Below are 14,369 nucleotides of genomic sequence, written 5' to 3' on the forward strand. Positions count from 1 at the left end.
CTTTCAATTAGAAAACCCAAGAACATTATATAATAATCTACTCCAGATAATCTAATAATTTAGATAATCTAGTAGTTTTCTGAAAAATTCCATTGTCCCCAAATTTTTCTTACTGAAAAACAAATCACCATTTTCTTTTATTGTATCATTTGCTTAAATAAATAATATTTCAGTTCTGAAACCTATGTAGATATAAAAGTAAAAGAAAGAACCAAGTGTAGAAAAGAAAACAAAATTAAGAATTTGAAAAATTAATATTGAGCAATTGTGGGAATATCTGGGCTAGTCTAGAGTAGACATAAACTGCCTTGTTTTATTCTAAATTCAGCTCACTGGTTTTTGTTGAAAAGTGAAAGGTTATTATATGGACTTACTGGGCAAAACCAGATTTTATAAATAATTACCTGTCAGGCTGTTCAAGATAGACAAACATACACCAGACCAACAAAAACAAGGATCTGTCATATTTCTGAGAGAAATGTGTGTTGAGTCTTCATTCTCTGGATTTCAAGTAGATCAGGTAAAACAAAATAAAAAAAAAACCACCCCAAACTTATATTTTCTGTCTCATTCATGCTTTTAAATGTAAAATGGGAAGGGGGAAATGGAGAGTGATACATCTAGAAAAAGAATTTTGATGTGAAAAAAAAAGCCCCTGAAAATTTTATTCCCTCTCTAAGTCTGGCAGATTGAAACCAAATACAATAAATGCTGTCCTTTTAAAAGTTGGGATGTTTACTGCAAGCTTATAATTTTCCATGATTAGGGCCGCCAAAAAAAATAAGAATGATGATATAAAGAAAAGTTTAATCATACATTTCAACAAGCACAGATGGAACATCAAAACTCTTTGGAAATCTTACTACTTACTTACTAGGCTACTTATATAGCCTAGTTTTTAATTCCTTACATTAGGATTTTTTTCAGAAGTTTCAATACTCAGCAGGTAAAGGAGAATGAACTAAGAAGAATAACACAGAGCTATTTAATTTGCAATTATTGTGGAACAGTCTAAGTATTTAGTCACAAAGAGGCGATAGCAAATGATTTTATTTCTCATTTTTATTAACTCTTCACGAAAGTTTTTTGGAAGTATATAGAAACAATGACAAATATAGAATTGCAAAAAATACATAACTGAAGACAAAATTTCCTTTTATCTGAATTCTATGGGTATCAATAACAAGTTCAATCAAAAAAAAATTAAGTATTGCAAATTGATATGGAACCAACATTATTATTATTATTATTATTATCATTATTTAGCATATAACAATATTTTCTAGTTCAAAGAGCATCTAAGAGAAGGATAAAATATAGAGCCATAAGTGAGAAATAGATAAATGGACAAAGTTTTCTACCTAGGTCTTTTAAAGCCTGTATCTCACACTTCTACCAATAGTTTCTCTTTTTTAATATCCCCTTGGCCTTGCTGAGTCCTGAAATACTACCATTTTTCAATCTTTTGATTTGAGAGGAGAGTGAAAATAAATGTTATAGAAGAAAAAAATAGGAAGAATGGCTGGAAGAAATGCAGAAGGGAAGAAAGGAGGCAAGAGAAAAGAAACAGCAATATGAGCAGAGAAGGTGACAGAAGAGAAAGCCAGATGAATAAACAAAGTCTGAGCATTATCCCAACATGGATATTCATTTTTTAAAATGGCAATGTCACAAATATTAAAAAGAAAAGTTGTTGCAGCTGTTTTTTTCTTACTTCTTTTTGTCCTAAAGTTGGATTGGAAAACATATCAATGACTCAACACACACACACACACACACACACACACACACACACACACACACACACACACACACTATGGTTCTTTAGATAAAAGAACCCATCAAAGTAAATCCATTGCAAATTTCAAAATTGTGTGAATCAAAAAAATGTGATTGTGTATGATTTGCATTCTTGTCCACCTACATACTACCCCAAATATCCTGCCATTAATTAGCTCAAAGCTTCATCTGGCAAATAAGAGTAATGATGGAGGGGGCTGGAAAAGAGCAGGAGTCAGCCTTTTGATAACTATAACAAAGCAGCAGACTCCTTAGAAAATGGAGAACTCAACCTGTATTTCTGCTTCCTCTCCTTTCTACTGACTGGGCAAAACAAAACACTTTAATAGAATGTCGCCTTTTCTGTTGCTGTAGTGATATCCATGTCCATGTTAGCAGGCTAGGAAAGTCATTCCATTTCTGCGGTAGGCACTCTGAAAAGAGAAAAAGAAAAGCTGCAATGAATTATCACATCAACTCCAACAAGGAAAAGGAGGCTGAGAGGAGAGCAGAACCTCCTTCCTGTTTTGGAGACCATGCTGGTTGTAGTCTAAAAGTGGGCTTGATCTGAACATTTCTGGTGAGAAAGCCATAAGCAACTGTTTTGTTTATTAAAAAAAAAAAAAAAATCAGTGTGGTTAACAAGTGGTTAGTGCTACTATTTTAGGCAAGCAGCAGATATGCAAAAATATGACATTGCTTGGTTAATTGACTGGGCCTGGCTTTGGGAAAGCGATGTTGAATCCCATATCCTTTCTGGGCAAGGGTTCTCTATTTACTATGCCCAAGAATCCTTTATAGCTCAATTATCTTAATAGTGTATAAATCACTGACTCATTATAGTCTTCCCAAGGCTAATCTATAGGTTCAGCCCAAAACTATGTAAACAGACACTAGTAGAGTCCTCTTGCTTTCTGTCTTCTCATCCCCTGCTTCACTACAAATAAAGTAAGCCCAGAGAAGTTCTGTATACAGCAGAAGAAATTTTTGGTCTTCCAGAAGACGATGAATTGGATTTAAAGGGTAGGATTCGATCTTTTCATTAGAGTAAATGGAAACAATAAGTAGTAAATACAAGCTTATTCAGAGACATATCAAATTTTAAAAGGCAAGTCAGCCTTCCCACCCCACCCCACCCAGACTATAGTGAAACATCACTTGTCCTTCCATTGATGAAACAGAGAAACAGAAGCACACCGTTCAGATGACTGGTCTGAAACTGCAGATTGAGAGCTGGAGTGAGGCACAATAAAACTCCAGATTTTTGGAATTAAACAATGATACAGATCAGCCAATAATTGAAATACTTCAAGTTATCAGTGAGACCTATGGTGATTCAGAATTTTTTGCTTACATTGCACTTTGGAGGAAGAGGATGTAAATGATGGAAAATAAGTGTTAGAGAATCAGAAGTTCATGAGAAAAAACAAATTAAAAACCTCTAGGGAATGTCCTGAGATCAGCAGATATTTAGTTAATTATATTATCCTCAACAGCTAGACTTCAGTGAAGATTCTACAGGAAGAATTTATGTTTAGAATGATGAGACTGAACAGCAAGATTATGTGATGATCAAGTATAGTAAACAGCTCTTCTCAGCAACTCAGAATCTCAGCGATCCAAGACAATTCCAATTAGACAAGACAATTCCAATAGATTTGTGATGGAAAATGCCATCTGCATCCATGAACTATGAAGCTTGAATGCAGATTAAAACATATTATTTTCACCTTTTAAGCAGTATCTTATTATTAATGCAAAAAACCCTCTTTTTTTTTACTCTTTAGTGCAAAAAAAAATTGATGATACTGAAGCACCGCTTGATTTTTAATCATTAAAAAATGACAGTCCTATCAAGTGTACTATGATTAGTGAGGCACAGAGATTAGATTACTGGAATGTTACAGATTCAGTATCCCTGGATTTCAGTAAGGCATTTGACAAAAGTCATGATACTCTATTAGGCAATATGGGGAGATATAGGCTGTACACAGATACAAAATTCGTAGTTGACTGAGTGGTTAGATCCTAAGAGTGTTGATTAGCAGAACAACAAAAAACAATGTGTGGTAGTTAAAAACCAAATCAAACCCAATGTGATCTTAGTCTGCATTACAAGAATGTCCTGAATAAGTGAAGTGATTGTTTCAATGTAAAAAGGACAGACTCAATGAAGCTTATCCAGAAAGATGAGATAAAAACTAAGCCATGTCACATCAGGATTATTTAAAAGAACCAGAGATGCTTAGCCTCAAACAGCTTAAGGGAGGCATGATAACTATGTTCAACTATTTTAAGGGTTTTTCCATGAAAGAGAGAGTAGACTTATTTTGTATGGTTCCAGGAAACACAATCAGGGCCAGAAGAGGGTAAGTTATAGGGTGAAAGATTTCAGCTTAATTTAAGGAAAAATTTTCTAAAAACAATAATTGTCAAAGATTGGAATGAACTGAGTACCAAGAAAATGAATTTCCTGTCATTATTAGAAGTGTTTTAGTAGTGGTTGGATGGCCACCTTTTAAGGATATTTTAGGGGGTAGAGGATGGACTAAATAAATGGCCTAAGACTCTACTGATACATTTTAGATGAACTTTGAACAAATGCAAAAACAAAAAAGGATTTTTGACTTAGATTAGGTTTACCTCATTCCCTCCAAGTATTGTGATTAATGCTTACTTTGTGCTTGTTTGACTATGAGTATATTGTTTTCTCTCACTGCCTACTGAACCTCATCTGTTGGTTGTCCCTACGTGAAGTTCACTCCCAGTGAATTGATCAGGAAAGTGGAAGCATAGAACATGTTTATATTTTCACTCCTTTAAGCTCTCTTCTGGCTTTGCTCTACAACTCTCCTGTACCATACTACATTTCTAGATTGGAATGAATTTTCTAACACGGACTAGTAGGATCAAACTTTCCCCTCAAGACTGAAGAATAGTGTTAAATTAGTTTCTGAGAGAGCCACAAATAACTTTCAGAAATGGATAAAGTGTCTCCCCACAACCACAAGCAAGGGCCTCAGGCCTTGAAGTTGCCCCTTCCACGATGGCCGCCAAATATGATGCCAAAATAATACTTTTAGCTCTCTGACCTTGATATTTTTAAATTTTACAACCACAGTGACAACCTTTAACATAAACATAATATTCAAAATGCCTGTACAGTTTACACTGAGATAAATGAACCTGAGTATAAAGTTGGATTCCTTTGAAAGGTAAATGACTGAATTCTGCCCTGTTCAGGAAAGGGTTTTTGGCTCCCTGGCAGCTGTTGGCTTGGCTGGCTTCACCTAAGAAATAATCAAGTTTAAAAGTTTCCAAGCTGGCCTTTAGTGAATGAGCTCTCCATGCTACTGGAAAGGTTGCTTTCTGAGCATCTTTTCCAAAAGTCTTTCACTGTAGTTCATGTTCCTATAGCTTCATGCCATATGACAGGTGTGGTCTGGAATGAATTTTCTAACATGGTCCAATAGGATTCATTTTTTGGAAGAACTAACAAATAATGCTCTTATATATCACCGTTACCTTTGTGATGAGCTAAATTGCTCTAATTTAATCTAATCTAAACAACTATTATTGTTAAGTTCTAAAAAAAAGGGAAAAAAGGTTCTAAAAAAAAGAAAATATAGGGTATAAAGATGTTGCTCAGTGTGAAGTGGTAAGAAGATAATGGGACTGAGTGTCATGAAATCTAAGTTCTAGTCCTAGCCTTGTCAATAATTCTCCAGTTGGCTTTAAGTAAATCATTTGTCTTAACTAGCTGTACTTTTTTTCTTTGTAAAATGAAATTATCTTAGAGGCAGCATAATGTAGTATATGGAGCTGTGGACTTGGAAATCATGAAAAACCTGTATTTCAACAGTTTCCTGGTTATCTGATGATTGGTAAGTCCTTGAATTCCTGTGCCTGAGTTTCCTCATCTGAGAAATGGAGCTAATATTAGTATCTAACTCCCTAGGATTAATGTGAGGATCAAAATGGAAAAAAAATGCTTTGTTAAAAAAAATGCTAAAGTGCTATATAAATAGCAACTATTTATATTATTTTTAAGGTCTCTTTCAGCTCTTTAACTCTTACTTCTTTCCTTTAGTATCAAGTTGAATTGAAAGGTATTGGTATAATCAGCAGCCCAGTCTGAATTTGAATCAGCATTGGGCCTTTATTCTAGAACCTGAGCAGGAAATGACCATGGGCCTAGAGGTTTGCAATTAATATACAGGGTTTAGATGTGACCTCAGTGAATTTCCATTCTGTTATGGTACAGTTTTTAGGGATCCGTAAAGGAAAACCTTATAACGTAAGATCTACACATCATCAACATCAAGACATACAAATTGTTGCTTTGCCCAAACAAGGGGATTATGAGAATTTCTCTATCTTTGGAGTATTTCTCATAGTGAGAAACTATGGATGAATTATTGAAGATGAATATGATATCTTTTTGCCATTTGTGAATTTCTAAACCACAAATATTTGCTAAACAACCAGATTTAAACATTTTATTTAGATAAGTAGGGAAGTGTAGTTTACTGGAAATAGGATATTTTACAGTTAGGAAGATCTTGGTTCCCAGCCTATATCTGACACACATCCTGTGAGATCCTGAGTAAGAAGCTTAACCTATCTGTGTCTCAGTATTCTCACCTGTAAAATGAGAATGTATGGTATGAAATAGTACATAGATTCATTGTCCACAGCAATGGACCCCAGAGTGCTAAGGCAACTCTCAGAAATTATAGAAAACAAACTCCTTGAGAGTCATTTACTTTTACTGATTCTCAATGGATTTGCCACCAAGAGGTCCCGCCAAGTTCCATTTGGTCATTGTTTGGGTCCTGTTTGACTCAGATTGAATGTAAATAGCAGTCATTTCTGCTTTGACCAAAAATCCTGAAGATCTTCTCCTCCCAGTTTAATTAACTAATTTATTTAGGGTCTTTTGGGGGGAGGCAAGAGGGGAAAGGGGAGACTGATAAAAGAGGAGGTTCTTTACCTCAATTGTTACCAGCCTTAATCACTGGATGGGTGTGGCCTCAGTCAAACTAAAGCCAGTTGAAGACTTAGCTTAAAAAGGCCAAGGTCTCCCAATTTCATCCAGGGCCATCTCCAGTGCTGACCTATATGTGGCCACTGGACTAAGATGCCTCTGGAGGGAAAAGTGAGGCAGGTGACCTTGCACAGCCCTCCCTCATTTACATCCATTTCACTTGCCTGTCATGGCATTCCCTCCCTGATGTCAGGATCCTCTTGGAGAATGAAGGATAAACAACTGCCACATCTGCCACCCACCACCTATGTGTTCCACCTCCCACACACGACCTGCTGGACTAAATGATAATAAATAGATAAACTGTGTCAGCTGTAAATGTGCTTTGGAGGATGGAGTTTCATAGTTCCCTCCACTGAGGAAATCATAGGTCCAAATAAATTGCTTTGGCTGTATCCCATAAATTTTGGTATGCTGTCTCATTATTGTCATTCTCTTTGATGAAGTTATTGTTTCTATGATTTGCTGTTTCACCCGCTCATTCTTTAAAATTAGATTATTTAGTTTCCAATTAATTTTGGGGGTCTATTTTCCCCCATTCCTTCATTACATGCAATCTTTAGTGCATCATGATCTGAAAAGAATTTATTTAGTATTTCTGTCTATACACTGGTGTCTTAAATTTTAATCCTACCACGATCTTTATTATTGACAGATAGCAATATTGTACCCTGTTACTAGTATACTCAATGGTAATTCTGGTGAAAAAAAGCTCAGATGCATATGAAGCATTTCTGAAAGGTGACAGAGCAAAATAGTCAAAAGTTTGGAAGAAGCAAGAATTTATTTTAGCCTTTAGACTTTTCACTCAGGGATCTACATATTTCCTTATTTTATCTAACCTCATGAAGGCATCTTACATGGTTTGCTGATGAAACATTGCTCTGTGTAACTAATTGCACTATACTAACAGGCAGACACAGATGCTATTGATTGGAAACATTTCAATGTTGAGCTGGGTAATAAAATTTATTGCAGGAGGCTTATTCAAAGCAAATTTCCAAGTCTTACTTCCTAGCCTGGTATTTTCACCTTGCTTTACTAGTACACTCATGGGCCATCATTGTTTAATTTAGTGGTTTTTTTGTTGTTTAGTTGTGTTCCACTCTTCATGACTCCATTTGGGGTTTTCTTGGCAAAGATACTGGAATGGTTTGTCATTTCCTTCTCCAACTCAGTTTATAGATGAGGAAACTGAGGCAACCAGACTTAAGTGACTTGCCCACAGTCACCCAGTGAGGAAGTATCTGAGGCCCAATTTGAACTCAGGAAGATGAGTTTTCCTCACTCCAGGCCTGGCACTTTGTTTATTGCACCACTGAGTTGTCCTCCATTTAGTATATACTCAGGAAATAAATATTCATCTTAAGTAAAGCTAAAGGAAATATTATTTTCAGCACAAAGAAATTTACTTATTTAAAAGTGTATCTATGAGACTGTTAACACCAAATTCAAGTAAAAATCACTGTTTAATTATTTGTGCAAAGGCTATCCCACATTACAATAGAAAACAAAGGATCATAGACATGGAAGAGATTTTCAGTCACTAAGTCCAAACCCCTCATTTTAAAACTGAAGAAATTGAGGCTTAAGTGATTTGTTGGATGTATGGAGCAGAGAACACAGCTGTGATTTGAATCCAGTTCCTTGGTCTACAATACTAGTGTCTTTTCTACTGCACCACTGCTCAAGGCTCTTATAATTTATTCTTAACTTGCAAAATTTACACTGGGCTTATTCTTTTTGTGCTTTTCCTTCTTTTGAAACTTTATGTGATAATTCTGAAAGGATATGAAGATGTATGAAAAACATTCTTGAATGTATTAGACACTCTTGATGTATAATAGACATTTCCTAGAAAACACTAAGTTTTCAAATATCTAACAAAAAGGAAGAGAAGAATAAGTTGAGATGGAAAGAAATGGAGATAAAAACCAATAAATTATACCCTTTACTCAGATATTATCAAATTAAACATCTCTTAGTTATGCACCTTCTGTTCAGTATTTTTCTTTTGCCTGCTGATGAAAGGAAGCAGAGCTACTAAAAGCAAAGGCATATAGTATGACCACAGATCAATTTTATTACACGTTACAGTGAAATAGGAAATAGGAATAGGAATTTATGGATGATTTGTATGCATTTCAGTGCATACTAGAATATGTTAGTTCTGAGGCAATTGTTCCTTGAAAGCCTAAGACCTCATTACACAAAAGGGGCCAATAACAAGGTGTTAAACTACTTGTAAAAATGGGGCCAGTTAAGATCATCTTTTTATGAGGTCCTTTAAGCGAATTGGAAAAGGACCAATGGATAGGAAGTACCATGATAAGCCATGCCTCCTAGTGATCTTTAAAAATCACTCCAGCAGAAGTCCCACCAGGAGAAGAACTTGGCTTCTGAAGAGAATTGGTAGAAGACAAGGAGCTAGAGGAAGGCAGATATCCAGAAGCAACTTGGGGCCAGTGGGCAGAAGGGCAGGCAGAGGCCACATGGACCAGGAAGGGCCAAAATGATAAGGTGTGTTTGAGCTGACAGTATAAGAACAGAGCATGTGTAAATGTGAGTAAGTCACTTCTGTTTCACAGACAGCTTTTCAAAATGGTCACTTAGGGATGAGCAGTTTATGTGAGTGGACAGAATTTATATGCCAGTGAATATCAAATTCATTTAGAAAATTCTAGGCCAAGCCCCTTTCCTGTCCCCCTAAAACGTATCCACAGGAGTGACCCCAAAAAGAGGAATTCAAAAAATAGAATACTCAATGCTTTTAATTAATCAAAACTACTGCTACTAAAGAAAGCTAATAATTCACACAGGAAAAAACCAACAGGAAGAAGAATTACTAAAATTAGGTCAGAACAAATATAGAGGAGTTCAGAGATGGAATTCTGAGGTCCTCTAATCCTAACTATAGGGTACATTAATGGTGTTTTTATGTAGCATAGAAGGAAGGACTCATTAAGGTGCAGTGGATTTAGGGTCACAGTTTGACTTGGAATCCTGATTTTGCCACATCTTGTATGATATTGGGTCATTTAACCTCTCTTAACCTCAGTTTCCTCATTTGTAAAATGACTGAGTTGGTCTAAATTATATTTGTGGTCTTTTCTATCTTAAAATCTATCACCTATGACCCTAAGTTCTCTCTACAGGGGTTTTATGATTAGAATAGCAGTTTAATCTCTCAAACTGTGGATTCTGCAAGGGAATGGATGTTTTTATTCTTCCCTTTTTTATTTATTTATTTTTTTTAAATTTCACTATACTTGAAACATGTGTTTCTGGTTGAAAACTTAGGGAAAACTGCTTAGAATCAGGGCTGAGAAAATAATGTGCTGTGTATGGGTGTATTTAGAATTGGCCAATTTGGACTAAATCCAATGGTAAGAGAACAATAAAAAGCTTTGGAGTACCCCACGTCAGTCCCCCTTTTACCTCACCACCACCTGTAAAAAGGGTCAATTTCTTAATTATATAAAGGGAAGATGACTTGTATTTGAGGTCATTTAGAAGCCATCAGAGCTGTCCAGTAACTGCTGGCTATGTCACTGCTTTAAGTCAGCAGGAGAGAAGATTTTATAAGAGAGCAATGTAAAGGACTGGAAGTAGGAAAGAAGTATGTGCCATTAGACTTTAGCTGGAAAAGAAGGCTGGGAATTCTTTATGGGTAAGAAAAGTCTATGTAAAAGAGTGAAAGAATAGATTTAAAGGGTTTTGTGTTTGAAGAAGTATATTGTAGGAAGGCGGACCAGGGAACTAGAAAATCCTTGGAAATTCATTTGTAAAAGGAATTTATTCCTCAACTCTATTAGGCTTACTAGCTTTCTTCTTGAACAACGACAGGGACAACAACAAAAAAACCAAAAACAGTAAAAACCAAATTATGATTAAATTTAAATAGGAATCACCAATGGGAGTTTCAGCTGTGGCATAATAGAATAATTAGGGGGAATAGTAGGTAGAGCTACGGGCCTCAACTCAGGAAGATTTGTCTTCTTGAGTTCAAATCTAGCCTCAGATGCTTGACATATGACCCTGGACAAGTCATCTGTTTGCCTTAGTTTCCTTACGTGTAAAATGAGCTGGAGAAGGAAATGGCTAATCACTTTAATAACTTTGCCAAGAAAATCTCAAATGGGGTCACAAAGAATAGGATGGGATTCAATACCACACAAATTCTGTTCCTCCTCTTCCCTGTTTATATTCAGCATTCTTCTTTTTTTTTTTTTTTAAAGCAACAGAATTGAAGAGTTCAGGATTTAAAGTTGGAAAAGATCTGAAATCATCTGATCTAATTCCCCCTCATTTTTTCATATGAGGAAACTGAGACTCAGAGAGAAGCAATGAGTTGCCTATAATCAGTCCAGGTATTAAGTGGTAGAGTTGGTCCTCTGACTCTTAAGTCTACTAGTTTTCCATGACATCTTCTGTCCCCTCCCCTGCGCCCCATAGTGTTGGGAGCTGCCTTCCCTGTACCATGAAAAACATACTATTTTGTTTTAATAATGTAAATTTCTGTAGCATGGGAGCAACATATCAGAGTTAGGCAATTGTTTTTTAAAAGCTAAAATGTGACCCTCTATCTTACCCTAGTGAATGTGGGTGGGCAAGTGATTTAATTAGAGCAAAAGAAGCTGAAATAGTAGCTTGAGCCTTTCCAATCAAAGAAAGAACCAGGACTGAATTTCATTAGCAAACGTAAATACAAATAGGCATATCTTGCTTGTGACATTACCACAGGACTTTTCCTTTTTGATAATTTAATTCTAACTTTTGATATTTGAAAGACTGTAAGCTGAATCATATGACTTGTAGCATAGTTACTTGGAATCTTTTTTTTTGTACTATATTTGTTGTCTGTGCTTTTCTAATATTATATACCCTGTGAAAACCAATGAAAAGCAATTATCACGTAGTATAAAGTTTTTACTTAAGAACAGTTGAAAGAGTCTAGGTCTTTAAATAAGAGGCATTCTTAGATGTGACAATGGTGACCAGAATAAAATAAAAGATGTAGCATTAGCTTGCACTTCATTTCAAATAACCTATCCATTTTAGAGAAAACTCTGACAGTGAGTTGTTTTCTCAAATATAAGGGAGGGGGTAATTTCATTGCATAAAACACAAGGGTTCCCTCATTTTAAATATGCTCTCATATACTCTCACTTTTTCCTTCTTCGTTTACTAACTAGTCAGAATTGGGTTATTTAACAAGTCATTCTGGATTGATTTGAGGCTTTGGGAACATAAAAATGTCAACTCTAAAATGTGGTCATTAAAAGATGACTTGTCTTGTTTCCTTAGCTTTGTCAGTCAAGCCATAGGCAAAGATGAGTGAAGTTATTTGGAGATAAAAATAAACAATTAACCTAAATAGCTAAAGATAGATAGTATTGTTTAAAAAAAAAAGAAAGGAAAGCCTTGTGAAATTTCTTTTTTGGAAAGTGCTACATTAATGTAAATAGTTCTTATCAGTGTGCTTTGTATATCTACATACATACATATATACCATTCATAATATTCATCTCGTGTCAGTAATGCCAAATTTTTCTTTAGCTTCTTTAGGTTATAAATAATCAAAACACAGATGTAGACAATTATTACAATAGATGTGTGTCTATGTGTATGTATTATGCAGAGCACTAAGTGCACAAAGACTGGAAAATTCAAGTCTTGTCTACACCTATAATAATATGCCTAATTATTTTGTTTTTTTTTTAAAACACATTAACTTATATGAAATGATACTTCTACAATTTTGCAAATATCTATATGCCTTTACTATACAAATCATGGCTGAGACATAATCCTAAAGAGAACTAGGTTCGGACTAAACACATATTGCCTATGTAGTCTGGCCACAAGCAGTTACTGCTAGAAGAAAATAAATTAGCAACCTGGTAAGCCACGGATGAGCAACACTGTAACAGAATGCTTACAATGAGATCAGCTCTGGATTTCCACTGGGATCAATTCTGGGCTTCCACTCACTATTTATCTGCCAGTGGTGTAAACTTTTGCATCAATCAAGCTAAACTGCTTTCTGAGCCAGAGATACAGTATCCAAATCTTCTAAAACAACACTGTCAAATTGTTTTGTTGGGTCCAAAATTTTAAAAATCAAGTACCCAGTTGCTAAAATTAGTGCCGTTCTAATAAATAGCTACACTTTGTGGAAGAGCTAACAAAATAAACCCTTATTTTATTCTGGATCTGGTACAATATTATTTAGAGTTCTGTTTTCAAGGTACTCAGACTTTGGACAGGAATGATAAGAGGCAAGGAAGAAAAACAAACAACAGAACTGCAAAAGCCTATTGCATTAAGAACCAAACCACAGAGAATAAGAAAATAGGCAGTAATCAGTGCTGGGAAAAGAGAATTTAAGGTCTCACAAACTCCACTTATGATAATGTTGACTAAAAAAAACACAAACCCAACTATGATAACTGAGAAGGACAGAAGTAACACTGGCAGAGAAGGCCTAGTTAGTCTGAGGTAGCTACATTTGTGGGCAGCTAATTTGGTTTGCAGGAGATATCTAGATTAACCGAAGTATAGTCATATTATTACAGGTTCTACATTCTCTGAAACATTTGTACAGTACTTCTTAAGAGTCCTCGCAATGTCAGACATAGTTCTTCTTTCAGTAACTGGGAGTGACTGATACAGTGAAATTTTAATTATCTATAGTTATTAAAGATGGGGAAAGCAGGGCTAACTTAAATACAGATAATTTCCAAACCTTCATTTTAAAAAATAGGTTTCAACTTTTAAATCATAATACCTCATAAAGCCTGAAATGTAATGGCTGGCAGTCCAACATAGCCCTCCCTTTTCCCCATCCCTGCCTTTTCTTGGCCTGTTGGATAAAAAGTGCCACCAAACCTTAAGTGGCCCACATGGTATGGGACTGCAAAGGGCATGGTGAGAGATTCTGAAGATGCACAAGGCCTGGAGAACCCTTTGTTTGGATAATAAGCTCCTGGACAAATACTAGTGGACTGAACTATGGAGAATCACAATGAATAAGAACGAAGTGTTGTTTTATGCAATGAAATCACCCTCCTTGTACTTAAGAAATACTCACTGTCAGAATTTTTTCTAAAATGGACAGCTTAATTTAGAAGACTGATTTTTAAAATTTGGTCCAATCTGTAATAGTGGAATGTTATCTGATGTTCATTGTGAAGAAGCGGGGAGGTTCAAACCTGTGGGCCAAGATCTTTTTATTTTTCTGGGGAAGGGGGAAGTCTGGGTTTGCAACTGTGTCAATGTGTTGAGCACTGAGGAGCTTTCTCTAGCAGTAAAAAAATACTGTTTAGACAACATTTGCTTGTTGTCAGATTACAAAGGCAATGTGTGTTTGGTCCGAATGCAGTTCTCCTTAGAATGCATTGTCTTAGCCATAGTTTGCCTACTAGACAACTAGTTTGGAGATAACGAAGGTGTAACTTATCATGTGTTTGGATTGTCACAGCCATCTTTCCCTCTTTTCTCACTCCCCAAGATAAGAAAAATGAACCATAGATAGGTCATG

At 35.6% G+C, this 14,369-nt stretch overlaps 1 protein-coding gene across 2 annotated transcripts in view; it reads right to left on the reverse strand.

Annotated features, from left to right (window-relative positions):
- Positions 1-1,890: 1,890 nt before the first annotated feature.
- Positions 1,891-14,369, reverse strand: part of SUPT3H (SPT3 homolog, SAGA and STAGA complex component) — a 589,460-nt gene continuing 576,981 nt past the window's right edge. For both annotated transcript variants that reach the window (XM_051997074.1, XM_051997073.1), the window contains one exon: positions 1,891-2,213. In XM_051997074.1, the coding sequence (XP_051853034.1) occupies positions 2,172-2,213 (42 nt within the window). In that variant the 3' untranslated portion in view covers positions 1,891-2,171. The remainder of the gene's footprint in view (positions 2,214-14,369) is intronic.

This window comes from Antechinus flavipes, chromosome 4 (genome assembly GCF_016432865.1).
Source record: "Antechinus flavipes isolate AdamAnt ecotype Samford, QLD, Australia chromosome 4, AdamAnt_v2, whole genome shotgun sequence".
NCBI lineage: Eukaryota > Metazoa > Chordata > Mammalia > Dasyuromorphia > Dasyuridae > Antechinus > Antechinus flavipes.